The 15878-nt window shown below is 59.8% G+C and overlaps 4 protein-coding genes across 4 annotated transcripts; 3 read left to right on the forward strand and 1 right to left on the reverse strand.

The window, feature by feature from the left end:
• Nucleotides 1–5437: 5437 nt before the first annotated feature.
• DCS_07197 (uncharacterized protein) lies at nucleotides 5438–5629 on the reverse strand (the record flags this gene model as incomplete). The annotated part of the gene is made up of 1 exon (XM_040804483.1): nucleotides 5438–5629. The coding sequence occupies one exon, from the start codon at nucleotides 5627–5629 to the stop codon at nucleotides 5438–5440; it is 192 nt and encodes a 63-aa protein (XP_040654587.1).
• A 1250-nt stretch (nucleotides 5630–6879) lies between these two features.
• On the forward strand, nucleotides 6880–10177 carry DCS_07198 (DENN domain-containing protein; the record flags this gene model as incomplete). Its single annotated transcript, XM_040804484.1, has 3 exons — nucleotides 6880–7045; nucleotides 7177–7826; nucleotides 7904–10177. 3 exons carry the CDS (start codon nucleotides 6880–6882, stop codon nucleotides 10175–10177), a joined length of 3090 nt encoding a protein of 1029 aa, XP_040654588.1.
• Nucleotides 10178–11003: 826 nt separating this feature from the next.
• Nucleotides 11004–12486, forward strand: DCS_07199 (uncharacterized protein; the record flags this gene model as incomplete). Its single annotated transcript, XM_040804485.1, has 2 exons — nucleotides 11004–12288; nucleotides 12356–12486. The coding sequence occupies 2 exons, from the start codon at nucleotides 11004–11006 to the stop codon at nucleotides 12484–12486; spliced, it is 1416 nt and encodes a 471-aa protein (XP_040654589.1).
• Nucleotides 12487–13337: 851 nt separating this feature from the next.
• DCS_07200 (putative protein transport protein SEC6) lies at nucleotides 13338–15596 on the forward strand (the record flags this gene model as incomplete). Its single annotated transcript, XM_040804486.1, has 1 exon — nucleotides 13338–15596. The coding sequence occupies one exon, from the start codon at nucleotides 13338–13340 to the stop codon at nucleotides 15594–15596; it is 2259 nt and encodes a 752-aa protein (XP_040654590.1).
• Nucleotides 15597–15878: the final 282 nt, after the last annotated feature.

The raw sequence follows: 15878 nt of genomic DNA on the forward strand, positions 1-15878 counted from the left end.
TTCTAGTACCTTAGTACTGTAAGTAAGTACTTACATGCAGTGCCTAGTACTTATGCACACATGTACCTAGTACACATGCAGGGTGAGTGCTGCTGCAGGGAGTTCATCTGCTCCGTACTCCGGCGGCAGTCTGGAAATCAGCACTGCAAGTCCTTACTTGCAGCGCTCCGTACTGAGCGATTGTACCGAGTACGGAGCAACACATGTCGGCATAAGCATGGCCCGTAGCCATAACGAGGTGCTCTGTGCCCGGCACTTGTGCAAAGAATATACTGCGTACAGGTACAGAGTACTTTCACGGGAATGTACAAGATAAGGTACACTTGCTCAAGTACAGCACTTACTTATAGGTGCCGAACGCCTCCGTTCCCTCTGCACCGAACACCAGCGGTAATGCGTGTACCACGACGGAGTACTGTGCTGTGTTAGGTACTGTGCTGTGTTAGGTACCTAGTACTGTGCTGCCCTGTCCTAAGCCGTACCTAGTAATTACCGCACTGCACTGTCTTGTCCTGCACTGCACCGTCTTGTCCTGTCCTGTAATAATACTGCACCGTCTTGTCCTGTACCGCACCGTCTTGTCCTGTCCTGTCCTGTCCGGTCCTATCCTGTACTTTCGTCCTCATTATTTCAATGCGATTCTGGCCATTCTACCTCGCACTTTGCACAATTGCACGCTTGTGGTCGTCATTCAGTTCGCATGAACAATGCCGTCCGCCGTGCTCCGTGCGGTTCACCACGAATAGGCTGGCGCAGGGCGGCTCACGGAGGTACTTACTGTGCTGCCCTGTTCTAAGCCGTACCTAGTAATTATTGCACTGCGCTACCGTACAGTACGCGAACAAGTTCTTATTCTTGGGTAAGTACATGTAAGTACCGCCCCTACTGGTGGTGGGGTTCACCCACTCTCTCAGCTCTCATGCGAACGGCGACATGACAACGTGAGTACTAATAATTACTGAGTACAGTACTTGTTAGTACCCGCATGACCAACGAAGTACAGCAAGTACAGTAATTACCCCGCGGATGCAAGTACGGAGTACATGCAAGTACTAAATACTTGCAGCATTTAACTAATAATTAATTGCATGAAGGTGCACGTACTCCGTACTTAAGTACAGTAGGTAATGGATGCTCGCACGAACTGTACTGTACATGCAAGTAGCCCACCGAAAAGAGGGCGAGGTTCGTCGCAAGTATTTCCGTACACGTACGCCGATAATTACCTAGCACTCTGCAAGTATTGCCGAGCACGGAGCATAGAGTAATACCTGGTCCGATGGCACCTGGCCATGAGCTTGATCTTACCGTCGTCCCAGCCGGCCAACGTTGATGGCCTCCTGCCTTTTACCGCTCATAATCGGCAGATGGGGTAGGAGACCTGCGAGGACAATACCGGCGCCGTCTTCCAAGCTCGCTCGCTTAATGACTTCCAAGGCCCGAGGCCACGCCGACGGGTGAGCCCTTGCCCTTTCATCTCTCCGTCATGGTCCGGCCGGCAACTTGATCATCGCTCGGGCTGGTGGGTGTGAATGCTGGACGAGGATGCCGCTACTGCAATCGGGCGCACGTCCGGAGTAATGGCTCGGCTTCCTTGTCGGTTCGATTCTGGAAGAGGGTTAACGACGATTTCAGGCGCCGAATCGGAAGCAGGCCACGTACCGTAGAATCCGACGGGCCGCGTACGACAGAGTAGGTCATGAAGGATAGCGTAGGCGGTGGTGTCTGGGATGGAGAATTGGTATTCGCTAGTGGCAAGGCGCCGTACCCATGAGGAGGGCGGTCTACGCACAATTAATGCGGTGCCTCGCCGCGGCGCCCGCGAGCTGTGGGCAAACCACGAGCGATGTGGATGAAAACTTCCCAAGGTCCCTTGTTCTCATGATATTCTCGATTCGGTACGCCACGCTTTCTTCACGGTCAACAATACATGCATAACGACAGCTGCGTTGGCCATTGCTGCCGTTTCGGAATTCCCACTTTGTCCGTCGTCGTGCGATGGAAGTGGTGGCCGCAGATGGAAAAAGGATGCCACGAGGAACACGGCCATAGGAGCTTGGCGTATCGGCAGTGTTAAGCACCACCGATGGAAGTCGATGTGTATATTACAGTATATAATTAGGTGTACACCCAAGTACGTGAACGTAAGAGTTGTGACGTGGGAATTGCACCTGTAAGTATGTTACGATGTGAATTGATGGCTGAAACGGTAATTAGGGCGGAGCCAAGAGCATACTTACTGGAGTACATGCACGGAGCAGATAATAAACGTGTGTCAACATGATAGGCTTGTAATACGGAGTACTTGTACGGAGTAAATGGAGCAAAAACGGCGCAGGAAGTACATGCACTGTACAGTAGGTGTAATACTTGTACCTATCGAATGCGACGGCCTATGCTCGAGGATGCAGATTCTGATGGTGCCTCCGAGTACTTGCACCTGTACGGAGTACAGTACTCGTATTAGTATCGTACTTGCTATCACCAGTGGGGGAGCGAGGCGCAAGTAATTATTACCTATTACTGTAGACTGTAAGTACGGAGTACAGAGTACATGACAGTAGTTGTAGTTACAGTACCTACCCGCACAGGTTCACATTGGTTCCATCTCGAAGCTGTGCCGCACGGCACCTGCAAGTACTATAATAACAATACAAGGTATTCCCTGCATGCAGACTTGCATTTACTTGCTACTCCGTACTACGGTACTGTACATGCAAGCACATGGGCTGTTCTGTGCTGGCTTGTGCGTTGTACTTGCAGCAACCAAGTTCGTTCAACGGAATTAAGTACGGAGTACGGAGTACAGAGCACTTACCTGCAGCAATCACTGTATTACTTACTTAAGCACTTGCACAGTATTACTCCGTACACCATGCCTACAGTACGTGCGCACGTACGTACCGTAGAGTGCGTACCTGTACTCGCAAGTACGCATGCAGGTACTTAACCGCAGGCACGTACCGTACGTGCATGTCTGCAGTATCTCGCTGGAGGCACGGAGCACCTACGAGTAAGTACGGTACCTGAAAGAAGGTGCAGGTGCACGTAATACTCCATGTCCTACGTATAGTAAGAAAAGACTCTTGGCGACCTCGGCGGTAAATATCATGCAAGGAACAAGACCGGTTCCGACTCGGACTTGTAGCAAGTGGCAGGGCGTGATGCAAATATGGATGATACTTCCGTCCCCATGCAAGTAGCTGTAAGTAATAATTGGCGGAAATGCGCACATTTACAGATGCCACTACAGCCCAGGCACGGACCGAGGCACGGAGTACATGTAGATGTACAGCAACAAGCACTTGATGGCTCGCTGGTCGAAGCATCCCGGCCCCATGGCGAAGCAGACGCCTGCTAGTGCAAGTACACTGCAAGCGCTCGTGCTGTACGGAGTAATTGCTGCAAGCAACTGGCAAGGAGATGTGAAGCGAGCGTCGAGAGGGTACGAGAACTAATACTTTTACGCGTCGGAGAACATGGCCATGAGCCATGGCCTGTTATTACTCGTACTTGTACTTGCACCTACGAGAAGCTGACTGCTCTCCGGGTTAATCTGGGAAATACATGTCCATGTAACACCACAACCACAATGTACTTGCAGTGCAAGCACAAGTACAACTACGGAGCACACCTACTGTACTCTGTAATTACTTGTTTACATACCTAGTACCTAGTACACATGCACATGTACACCATTCTTGCGCACCGACCGTGCACATATGCTGTACTCACCACCAAGCGGCACGCGTGGGTGCGAGTGCGCTGCACGTTCCTTGGCCTCGTACTGCGTGCGTCCCTGGTAGCCGGCGCTCGCTCGTGGTCGGATGCGCCGTTGCGAGCACAGGAACGAGCCCGTGTTTTCGACCGCGTCGGGGCGCATGGCACCGTTTACGCGAACAAGCACAACGGCGTTTGGTTGGCGCGACGCAGCGATGGCTGACGGACGCTTAGGCCCTACGACTTGCCGTACGGAGTTGCTGGTGCTGGTGATGAGTGCACAGAGGAATACTGCGTGGAAATACATGTACGAATGCCAGCCCGGAAGCTAAGTAATTATGTATTACAGTATGCTGTACTCCGTACTGGCACGGAGTATCTGCTGTATTAATTGCGAGTGCATGTAAGTACTGTCCAGCAATTATGGGAATTACCTACAGCACCTACCTAGTACTCCGTACTGTACTTAAGTAGCGCTTAATTAGTACCTTGGTAGGTAGGCAGGGTAGTACAGTGGGGTGGCAAAAATGTCGATTCAATTTGTAGGAGTAGCGCCACCAACACTGAATCGTCACTTTTGTCAAGTGACTGCAAGTGATAACAATACTTACTGTACTTGCACACCCAATCTTGCTTAGCACAGTAATACCTACTACTACGGAGTGCAGAGCACGGTGTGATCAAAAGGATGCTGTACATGTAACCGCAAATTCACATACATGCAGGTTTATGCACCGAGCACACGTAATTGTGCTGTGCGAGTACGGCGTGCACCATCGCCGCATCGCTTGGGCACCATGTAAGTAGGCATGCCCGAGCAAGTCTTCTGCAGGTCTTGCACGCCGCAAGTGTTGCCGAGTAAAAGTGCAGGGTAGCAGGTGCGCGCAGGCAAGTACATGGCCCTCCGTACGTTGTAATTACAGTACAGTAATACATCGCAAGTAATGCTCCGTTCGCACTCGTGCATGTACTTGTGCTGTACTTTGCTCGTACTGTAATTGCTCGCATGTGCTGACTTTGCTCGTACTTGCAATGCCGTGCTGCGGTCCGAGGCGCAAGAGGGCCTGTAACAATGCTCGCAAGGGCCGATGGTAGCGCCGTTTCGGTACTAACCTACCAAGGTGCTGGGGCTGGGGGCTAGTCGGTCGGCGCACGTGAGCGAGCCGTCGCTGGCCATCATGACCCGCCGAAGCTCCATCCGCCGTCGACCGTTGTCCTCGACGAACCCTGGCTTCTCGCGCAGCCAACGAGCCATCGTCCGACGTGCCGCTCCATCCTTCTCCCTTGGAACGATGCACGGCACCATCGAGAGTCGAGAGCGAACCGCATCGGGAGCGAGCGGGCGCGATGCATAATTCCTCCCGCCCTTGCGTCGCCTCGCGACTCGCCCAGGCCCCGGCGTACCCGTTTGATTCTCCTTGCTTCTTCTCCTCACCAGCGGCAGATTGCCCCCCCCCCCCCTCTCCGCCTCGTGTGCGGGAAAAGCAAGCAATCTCCCGCGTTGGGCGGGAGGGGAGAGGAGGGAGGAGCGGCGCCATGGGGACTCGCGACGGTGTCCCGTCCGTCATTGGCCGCGGGCTATCGTGGAGCGAGAATTTCGTCACTTTGATGGCCGAGCTGGGGGTCCCTGCGCAGCGCCCCGACGCCGACGTTGGGTGCCAGGTCGACCATACCATCTCTGCCTCCGCCCGCGCATCCCTCCCACGCATACGTCCATTCATCGCCTTGGCGAGCTCCTCTCGACGGCCAGTGTCCTCGCGAGCACCTGGGCCTGCTGCGCCGTCGACGCCTCGTCATCGTCGATGCCCCCCTTGTTGTTGCCCCTCCTCTTCCCGAATTCCGTTGGAGCCCGCAAGGGGGCGGAATTGGTGGCGGAGGGTCGGGTTGGCGGCCTGGTCGGGCTGGCCATGGTCGGGTTGTCGGCTTCGTCGCGTACCTCGCGAGCACGTCCAGATACGAACCGGCTAGCATAGTGTCATTGGCGTGCAGGCCCAGATACGGGCAGTGTTCCTGGGCAGCGAGTAAGTACGGAGTACTCCGCGCATGCACTTGGCCACACGTACACCTACATGTACTGTTATACCTAGGTATCTACTGTAAGTACATACACGTACGGAGTACATGGACGGGAACTGGATGTAATGTACTCCGTAACACAAGCTCTTGTACGGAGTACTTGCGTACAGTATTTGCGCTACAATTACTAATACTAGGCACAAGTGCTCCGTAGTACTACTGGGTACTACCTAGTTCCTACTAGGCACAATACTACTAGGTACCTGGTACTAAGTTTGATAGCATACCGCTGAACGGGGTGCACAGCACTAGCACTGTAGTTGTACTTACATGCTGTCCGTGTACTGTATTACGAGCAAACTCGTACCGAGTGTACAACCAAGTACTTACAGTACTTAGTACAACCAAACTCGTACCGAGTGTACAGCTACCTACTACCAAATATACCTACATGTACTTGTACGAGTTGACCACTTACTTACGCGCGGTACACTTGGGAACAAACGTTCGACTGCAGGCAAGTTCATGTACTTACTGCACACTTTCGAGTGAGTGCCAGACTCCGTACCTGTGCTACTACCAATTACGTACAACCGGTCGCCTGTCCCTCCATTCCGGCTGTTGGCCAAATAAGAACGAGCCTATTCATAGCGCATTTGTCGTGTGCCTGAGCTGGCCGCATGCCCATCCGAAACAGGCCGTGGTCGCGATGACATGTTCCGGCAACGACCGAATCCGCCGCTCCTAGGTTTCCTGTATATATGCCTGTGCGTGCTCGTCGAGGTACAATGACTTGCGGCGGTCGTGGTGGTGCGTGGGGCGAGCAGGTATCCGAGTTCTCGGCCGCATGTACTCCGTACTTGTCGCGCATGTACCTGTACAACTACTTGCGTGACGCCTGCGTAGGTACAGGGAGGTATGCTTAGTACCGTGCATCTCCTGGTAGCTGCATGCACGAGCATTAGCGAATTTGCTGGGCGACAGGGGGGCGTCGTGCTGGCAGCTCCCCCCCCCCCCCTCCCCTGGCTTGGCCTCGTTCGGTCGCCTGCTGACCGTCCATCCGTGATGCTTCACCCGAACCTCCAACCCACGCCAGCTGCTGCTGGCTGGCTCCCGTCACCCGCGCCCCGGTGCGACCAAACCATGGCCCCTGCAACCTCCTCCTCCACCCGGGCCCCCCGTCTCCCGCCGTCTAAGACCTTTCCTGATTCCCGTGTCTCGCCCTCCTTCGACCTCCGCTCGACTCTCCCTCCTCTGCCGTTCCGTTTCTGCTCGTCACCGTCCTCCGCCGAGGCTTCCTCCTCGCCCCGTTCGTTTGCTCGTCCGTCCGCTCGTTCTCCTTGGCCCTCCTTGCCTCGCCCTCCCTTTTCCCGCTTTCCTTCTTTCCTTCTTCCATCAATCTCGCCTCCCGCCTCTTCCGCCTCCGCTTCGACGTCGGAGAGGGAGCTTCCGTCCGCACGCCGTCGCCGTCTTGCCACCGCCTCGTCCCGGATGGCGAGCTGAGTCGACGTCGCCTGCCCTCCGCCATCGTCTCCATCTGCCTCGGAGCCGCCGGCCCAGGATCCGTCCCTCCATCATATAGTCTGGCTTCGACCCCGACCACGACCCCCGACCACGACCCCCGACCACGACCCCCGACCACGACCTCGCTCCCTCGTGACCGTTCGACCTCGTCCTCCTCTCGCCTCGCCATGCCGCCCTCGCTCACGACGCGCCCGTCCTTCAGCCGCCCGAGGACGGGCGATCGCGATGGCCGGCCCGGCACCCGCGACCAGAGCGGCCCTCACGACGACCGCATGCTCATCCCGAGCCGCACCTCGTCGCTGCACTCGCGCATCACCCAGCCCATCCCCTCGACGCTCGGCCTCAAGGCCCAGCACCGCACCCCCAAGACGCTCACGCACGCCTACATGGTCTGCGGCGTCGGTCGCGAGCCCTCGCAGTGGGTCAAGGCGCCGGCCCCCGTCCAGGGAAAGATCAGCCACATGAAGGGCGCCGTCGGCCAGTTCTGGCTGCCCGAGATCCTCGGCAGCTCGCCTCGCCTCGAGCAGGACAACGAGATCGCCCGGGCCTTGCACTCGGCCATGAGGGTATGACCGACGCGCGCCGCCGAGGCGGGAGAGATGCCGCGCTGACGAACCGACGCTGACCTTGCCCCGATGCCCAGGCCTGCTTCCCCCACGACGTCGAGATCTGCACCGGCCGCGGCCAGCCTCACTGCGTCCACCACGCCTTCGTCCTGCAGCAGGACTCGTCCCACACCCTCTACGGCATCTGCCTGCGCGTCTGGTCCCGCGCCGACGACCGGCGCGCCGAGACCATCCGCGAGCTGCGGAAGCGCACCGAGCCCGACTTCTACGACAACGCCGACGAGACGTACTGGATCCCCTACTGCCTGTCCTTCCTGTCGCGGTACCCGCTCTACGACCTCCTCGGCGACTACCTCCGGGGCATGTGGATTCACTGGAACAAGGCCACCAACCTCTTCCACGCCGAGGAGGTGTCGCGCATCCTGAGCTTCCCCGCGCCCCGCCTCAACGACCTCGTCCGCATCGACATGCGCGACTACGCCCTGTGCTACCAGTTCCCCTCGTCGCCCACGGGCTTCCAGAACTTCGCCATGTGGCCCCTCTTCGCCTGCCTGTCCGTGCCCAACATCGTCGGCGTCGTCGAGGCGGCCATCTCGCCCACGCGCCGCATCATCCTCGTCAGCCACCACCCGGCCATGCTCACCGTCGCCGCCGAGACGCTCCGCTACTGCGTCCGCGTCTACGAGTGGAGCGGCCTCTACGTGCCCGTCGTCCACGCCCGCCACGCCCACGAGCTCGTCCAGGAGCCGGGCCCCTACGTGCTCGGCGTCACCGCCGAGTGCCGCTCCCTCTTCACCGCCCCCGCCGACGCCCTCGTCGTCGACCTCGACCGCAACTTCGTCCTCACCTCGAGCCCGCCCACGGCCCTCTCGCCCGGCCAGCGCAACAAGTTCGTCGCCCGCCTCACCCAGGCCCTCGACGGCGACGTGACCCCCTCGGGCGTCCCCCAGCACCTGCGCTCCGCCTACGGCGGCGGCAAGCTCGTGCCCGCCGGCCAGATCATCGTCATGCGCGGCGAGGTCGAGTCGGTCGAGGACCCCACCTGGTGGAACCAGGATTCCGTCATGGCCGTCATGGACCACGTCTGCGAGAAGCTCGGCCGCAACACCGGCCTCAAGGCCGTCCTCGGCGGCTCCGTCAAGAAGCCCCTCATGACCAAGGTCTCGATGCGCCACCTCAACGAGATCGTCCGCGAGCGGAACCAGTACTCGCGCGACGCCCTCGAGGCCTGGCAGGACTTCATCAACCTCAAGGGTCGCATGGACACGGAGCTCGCCAAGGTCAGCAACCGGAACAACTACCTCGTCGAGGAGCTCGAGAGCTGGAAGCAGCAGTTCCTCAAGTTCCAGTCCTTCGCCGAGCAGCTCACCAAGGAGACGCAGGACCTCAAGGTCAAGATCGAGTCGCACAAGCGCGAGAACCGCCGGCTCACCGGCCTCCTCGACCAGCAAAAGGACGACGGCGCCCGCCTGACCGTCCGCCTGTCCGGCACCGAGAAGCAGCGCGACGACGCGCTCGAGGCCCTCATCCTGCAGCAGGAGATTGCCGAGGAGCTCGAGCGCGAGCGCAAGCGGAACCGGCAGGAGCTCGCCCAGCTGCACCACGCCAACGCGAGCATCTCGCGCCAGCGCGACGAGGCCCGCCGCGTCGTGCTGCACCTGCGCAGCCTCATCGGCGGCCAGAGCCATCACATGGAGCACCTCGCCCAGTCCCTGACCAAGCCCGACGACCTCGCCGCCGCCACCGACGACGAGGGGGCCGCCGCCGACGAGGACGACGAGGAGCGCGCCGCCCGCCGCGCCAGCCACCGGCTCTCGTCGTCGAGCTTCATCGACGTCGCCGACCGCCACCTCAAGGACAAGACGGACGCCATCGCCCACATCGTCCGCAGCATCGCCGACCAGTGCCAGGCCGCCGTCGACAGCCTCCAGCTCGCCCAGGACGCCGAGATGCGATCGCTCCGACGCCAGAGCAACCTGTCCGTCGTCCCGAGCGAGGACGGCGTCGACGACCGCTCCGTCGCCACCTCGGACGCCGGCGACGAGGCCCGCCCCCAGGCCGCCTTCGGACGCGCCTCGAGCATCCCGCCGACGCCCGACCTCGTCCACAACCGGAGCAGCACGGCCATGTCGTTTGCCTCGGCCACGACGACGCCCGAGCGCTCGAGCCAGCAGTTCTCGATGCACCAGGACATACCCACCAAGATCGTCGAGGACGATGAGGAGTTTGAGGAGTGCCGAAGCGACACGGGCGCCGCCCCCAACGAGGCCAGCGTCGTCGCCAAGCACTCCCAGTCGCTCCTCCACCGCCCCTCGGGCGCGAGGATCAGCGCGCTCGGCGGCTCGCGCTGAGAGCTCGACGACGGGCGCGAGGACGCCGGCCCTCTCCGCCGACGCCTGCAGGGAGTGGTTGGTTCCCATCGCGGCGGCGTCGGCTCGCCTCCTGGATGCGCCCCGACCTCGACCCGGTTCGTTCATACCTTCTCCCGCCGTGGATTTTGGCCATGGCTTTGAATATTGGAAAATAAGCAGGGCTCCGTTTCGAGCCGCGCCTACATTTGTTGCCACTTCCTTGACGGAAAAAAGTTTTTTCTTTGTTTGTACACATCTTTCTGTAGCACGAGTTGCTCGTGGTGCGACTGTGTCGGCCGCGACGCTTTGAATTTCTCTCCTGTTTTCCTGCCATCTATGTATGAAGCGGCAGAGTCCCCGTTCCGTGTCCGATTTTTGTTCTTCTCCAAGTTCCGAATCAAGTTGCGTTGGTTAGATGCCGCGGGGAGGAATGTGCACTCTTCCACCCTTCGCCGCCGCCGTTGACTCCGTGTCTCTGTCTAGGTGCCTGTAATACCGTACATCGTCACGTTGCAGCATCGGTGGCCGCTGAAGCATTCTGGAATTACCCAACTACTAGTGCGATGCTCAGGGCGCACAGGTACGTTTACAGGCGTCCAGCGCACTACCAAACCTACGAGGCACTCGAACCAACCGCTGCCGAGCTTCCGGTCTAGCGTCCGTCGGGGCCACGATGGCCCACAGGCACCAGCTAACCCACTGTAAAAAAAAGTACCGCTGGTGCGGTACGCCGGCACCGGATCTATCCAGACCCAGGCGGGGAAAAAGATGGACGGCTTCTCTCTCTCTCCTTCATCATCATCTCCTCTCCCGACGACGATCAAAGATGTCGGACCCCCTGCTCACAACTCTCTGCTCCATCTGCCACGTATCGGAACCAAAGTACAAATGCCCTCGATGCGGCATCCAGACCTGCTCGTTGGGGTGCATCACGAAGCACAAGTCCTGGTCCGAATGCAACGGCGAGCGTGACCCGACCGCGTACGTGCCCAAGTCGAAGCTGCGTACCGTCGGCGGCATCGACCATGACTACAACTTCCTACACGGCCTCGGCTTGTCCGTCGAGCGGGCGGAGCGAGTTCTGGTCAGGGACAAGGGTCTCGTGCAGCCGCAGGAACTGCGTCCGCGGACGGTGGAGCAGACGCAGTGGAAGACGGGTCGCGACGGACGCAAGAGAAAGGTGGCGGTGACCAAGGTGCTCCATGAGTCGAAGGAGAGAAGGTTCGAGCGGTGCCTGGCCCAGAGGCTACGGTTCCTCAACGTGCAAGTGGAATGTGCGCCCACGGGGTTGTCGAGGCAGAAGGAGAACAAGACGACGTTCAATCGCAAGACGGGCATGATCAACTGGCAGGTGGAATGGGTCCTGTGGCACGACGAGCGGTCCCAAGCCGACGAAACGAGGCCGACAGCGGCAAGAGTGCTGTCCAAAGTCCTCGAGGACGTGCCACTGTACTTGGCGTACGAAGCAGCGACGCACGACACCGGCGAACAACCGCGAGGGGCGCGTCGGATCGAGGCTCCTCAGGCCGCCCCGGGCTCGGCGTGGAGCTTCGGCACCGACTCGACACAGGAGCCTTCCACCGGCTGCTGGACATCACACCACGGCGCAGACGTCGGAAGCTGTTGGCCGAGCGAGAGGGACGACAAGCTGCGGAAGCAATTTTCATTCTTTCTCGCAGGCGCCCCGGGGAGGGCTGACCGTCCCAGTACAGTCGCCGCCTTGGACGAAGGGGCTTGTCTGCGGGACATTCTCTCCAACACGCGAGTTCGCGAATTTCCTACCGTCTTCGTGTTGAAGGCGGGCGAATCCGTCCCAGCCGGATTCATCCTGGGGCCCAAGGAATCCATCCCCCGTCGACAATCGGCGACAGCGCGCCATGATGGCCCCGAGACGGGCGCCAACAAGACGCAGAGGCCGGCGAAGCGACGCAAGACGGACGAGGCTGGGTTGGGGGAAGACGAGGCTGGGAGCGGCGGGAACGGTGTCGACGGCGAAAGCAAGGGTGCCATCGCCGCCGGCACCCAAGCCGAGGAGGAGGATGGAGAATTGAAGAGCTCGGATGACGACGACGGCGACGACGGCGACGACGACGATTCTACGAGCAGCTCTGGTTCCGACGGTGATGATGTTGAATCCTCTTAACCCTGACGCTTGCAGCAATCAAAGCGAGACGGCAGCATCGACGGCCAGTGACGCAGAGCACGAGCAGCAGGAGCAGCAGCAGCAGCAGCAGCAGCAGCAGCATCAGGAGGAGGAGGAGGAGGAGGAGGAGGAGGAGAAGAAGGAGAAGCAGGAAGCGCGTGGATGACGGCGTCCTCCAATCGATAATGGCATTCAGAACAAGCCAATGTTCGAGCAAGATTCCGTTCAACATAGGGAGGCCAAGGGAAGGAAAGGGTGTGTGTGCAACGATACCTATTTGTTTTTTTTTGGTGCCCAAATATGGGCTGCCCATTGATGAGGAGGTCGTCCTCGGTATGCTTTGCGGTGTAGTAACAATATTACGTGCAAGTGCTTATGCGGACGCGACGATGGGGGAATCCCATGTTCGTTGGTGTAATGGTAGGCTTTTGCTATGCTGCAGTTGCTGGTCTTGCACCGAATCAGTCCGTATCTGCTCAACTACAGCGCTCTCTGCACTGTACGTGGGGCTGCTTTACGTACCGCGGTACCTACAGTGCCTACAAGTATTATAGCGCCTACAAGTATGCTACTAGGTCCTTGTATGCATGTGCATACCTGTAGCACCTACCAACTTGGAGCAGCGCCTGGCACTGAGCAATCGCCTGCGGGGCCGCAACAGCAGCCTGTGGCAACGCATTCAGCGCTGTACTTGAGCTGTAAGCATTCCTCGACATTCCGCACCTTCGTTCCTCCATCATCCCCAGCGACGATTCTGCACAGGAACCGCACCTCAACCTCTTCCTCTCCCTCCTCCACACCCTCCTTGCTCCTCAAGAGCCAGGCTTGATAGAAAAGGCTCGACCGGCAGCAACCGCCTCGACAGTCGAACACGTCAAGCACCCCCTCCCTCGTCGCCCATCGCCCATCGCCCATCGCCCTCGCCGCGGTGCATGGTCCGTCTCCCTCTCCGCTCGTCACCAAATCGCCATGGTATGATCGGTGCAACGGCCTACCGCTGCCTGCCGTGACGGAACCATGGACGACGCCCCGGCGCCGAGGTTGTCGGACCTGCTGCGGCACCCCGACGACCTCGACAAGATCCCCGCCCTCAAGCTCGAGTTCTCGCGCAAAAAGGGCGCCGTCGACAGCCGGCTGCGCAACGGCCTGCGCGAGCAGCTCGAGACGACCCAGTCGGGCATGACGGGCCTCGGCGACGGCCAAAAGGCGGTCCAGATGATCAAGGACGAGATGATGAGCATCGACCGGCTGTGCTCCGAGTCGCAGATCATGATCAAGGACTTTGCCAGCATCAACCTCGTCTCCCAGGCCCACCGCAACTTCGGCGCCGTCGAGACGATGCGGCGCAACCTCGAGACCTTCAACGACCGGCTGACCATGGTCGACCGCATGCTGCAGCAGGACGACGACGACAAGGAGAACATGCCGAACCTGCTGCGCTGCCACTACGAGCTGACGCAGCTGCGGAACATCCGCGACGACGCCATGGAGCAGATCCAGAGGGCCGAGGACCCGAGCCTCGAGCAGACGCTCGAGGACTACTTCGCCCGCCTCGACGACGCCATCGACTGGTTCGACGAGCACGTCGGCCTGCTCGCCATGAACCTCATCAACCTCGTCGTCGAGGACAACAACGGCCTCGTCGTCCGCTTCGCCGTCGTCATGGAGGCCGAGGAGCGCAGCGACCAGCGCGTCCTCGCCCTGCAGGAGGCCCTCAAGGACCACGAGGAGATGGCCGCCCGCTTCCAGAGCATCACCGACGGCGCCAAGAAGGCGCGCGGCTACAAGGCCAAGTTCATGCAGGCCATCAAGCTCGGCGCCGAGCAGCAGTTCGAGCAGGCCCGCGACGAGTTCCTCGACGACGCCAGCCGCCTCGACAAGATCATGAAGTGGTACTTCAACGACCTCAACGCCGTCAAGGTCGGCATGACGCCCCTCATGCCCAAGCGCTGGCGCATCGCCAAGACGTACGCCGACATCTACCACCAGCTGATGCACGACTTCCTCGTCGGCATCATCGACGGCCCCGACGCCAGCTCGGGCCACACGCTCGAGATCGCCGGCTTCCCCGACAAGTACTACAAGAAGATGGCGAGGATGGGCTTCAAGCAGGAGTCGCTCGTCCCCCACGTCGTCGACAACCGCGAGGCCGAGCTCGTCCGCGACTTCCGCCAGCTCATCATCAAGTTCCTCGACGAGTGGATCGACCGCATCTTCGCCCAGGAGAAGGCCGACTTCGCCGACCGCAACGTCGAGGGCTCCAACCTCGACCAGGACGAGTACGGCTACTTCCGGACCAAGAACCTCGTCGCCCTCTGGCGCATGCTCCGCGAGCAGGTCGAGGCTGGCGCCAACTCGCAGCGCGCCGACGTCGTCGAGGGCGTCATCGACGCCATGTTCCTGCGCCTGCGCACCCGCCAGCAGGCCTGGCAGCGCCTGCTCGAGGACGAGGCCGCCCGCTACGAGGCCGGCAAGGTGCCCGAGCTCGAGGCCTTCCAGGCGCTGCAGGACTGGCTCGTCGCCACGGCCAACGACCAGATCGCCTGCATCGACGACAACGAGGACGAGAACCGGCTCGGCTACCTGTCGAGCTTCTGCCAGAGGTTCGAGCCGCACGTCACGGCCCAGTACCTCGGCCGCGTCGACCAGGAGGTGGCCGCCCTGCGCGACGGATACGTCGACTTCAGCACCTGGTGCATCAACAAGTTTGCCCAACTCATCTTCGCCATCGACTTCAAGGCCGTCATGCCCGACTTCTTCACCCCGCGATGGTACCCCAACACGGCCATGAAGCAGATGGTCGTGACGTTTGAGGAGTACGTCAACGACTACCGCCAAGTCCTGCACCACTCCCTCGTCGACATCTTCACCGAGATCTTCGCCGACGAGCTCCTCGTCCGCTACCTCTCCTCCGTCCGCAACAAGGGCGCCCGCTTCCGTCGCACCGACCCCTTCCGCGACAAGCTCTTCAACGACATCTCGACCGCCTTCGAGTTCTTCAACAACCTCCCCAACCCAGACGTCGCCAACTCCATCAAGCAGACCTGGCGCGCCACCGAGTCCTTTCTCCGCCTCCTCTCGGCCGACAAGGACACCGTCGCCGACGAGTTCGCCGCCTTCAAGACCACCTACTGGGACCTGCAGCTGAGCTGGGTTGAGGCCGTCCTCCGCTCCCGCGACGACTTTGAGCGGAGCATGCTCAACGCCGTCAAGGCCCGGGCCGCTCAGATGGACGTCGTCCGCGGGCCCGAGACCATCATGGGCAAAGTGAAGTGAGAGCCTGCCCTTGCCCCTGTCGTCGATGCTCGTGGCCCTGCTCCCGTCTGCTTGAGTTTCTACTTTTTTTTATGCGTGTGTGAACGAATAGGCAGGGAAGACCTCGAGCGATCCACGTCGCAATAGCCCAGCATGCTGGCACTCAGTCTCCCATTTTCATGTGCCAACAGAAGTACTGCCAATACAGCATGATTAATGGAACTTTCTTGTATTATTGATGAAGATGCCAATGACAGATAATGAATGCCCCCCCCCCCCCCCCCCCCCCCGCGACAACACGCG

Source organism: Drechmeria coniospora, chromosome 03 (genome assembly GCF_001625195.1).
Source record: "Drechmeria coniospora strain ARSEF 6962 chromosome 03, whole genome shotgun sequence".
NCBI lineage: Eukaryota > Fungi > Ascomycota > Sordariomycetes > Hypocreales > Ophiocordycipitaceae > Drechmeria > Drechmeria coniospora.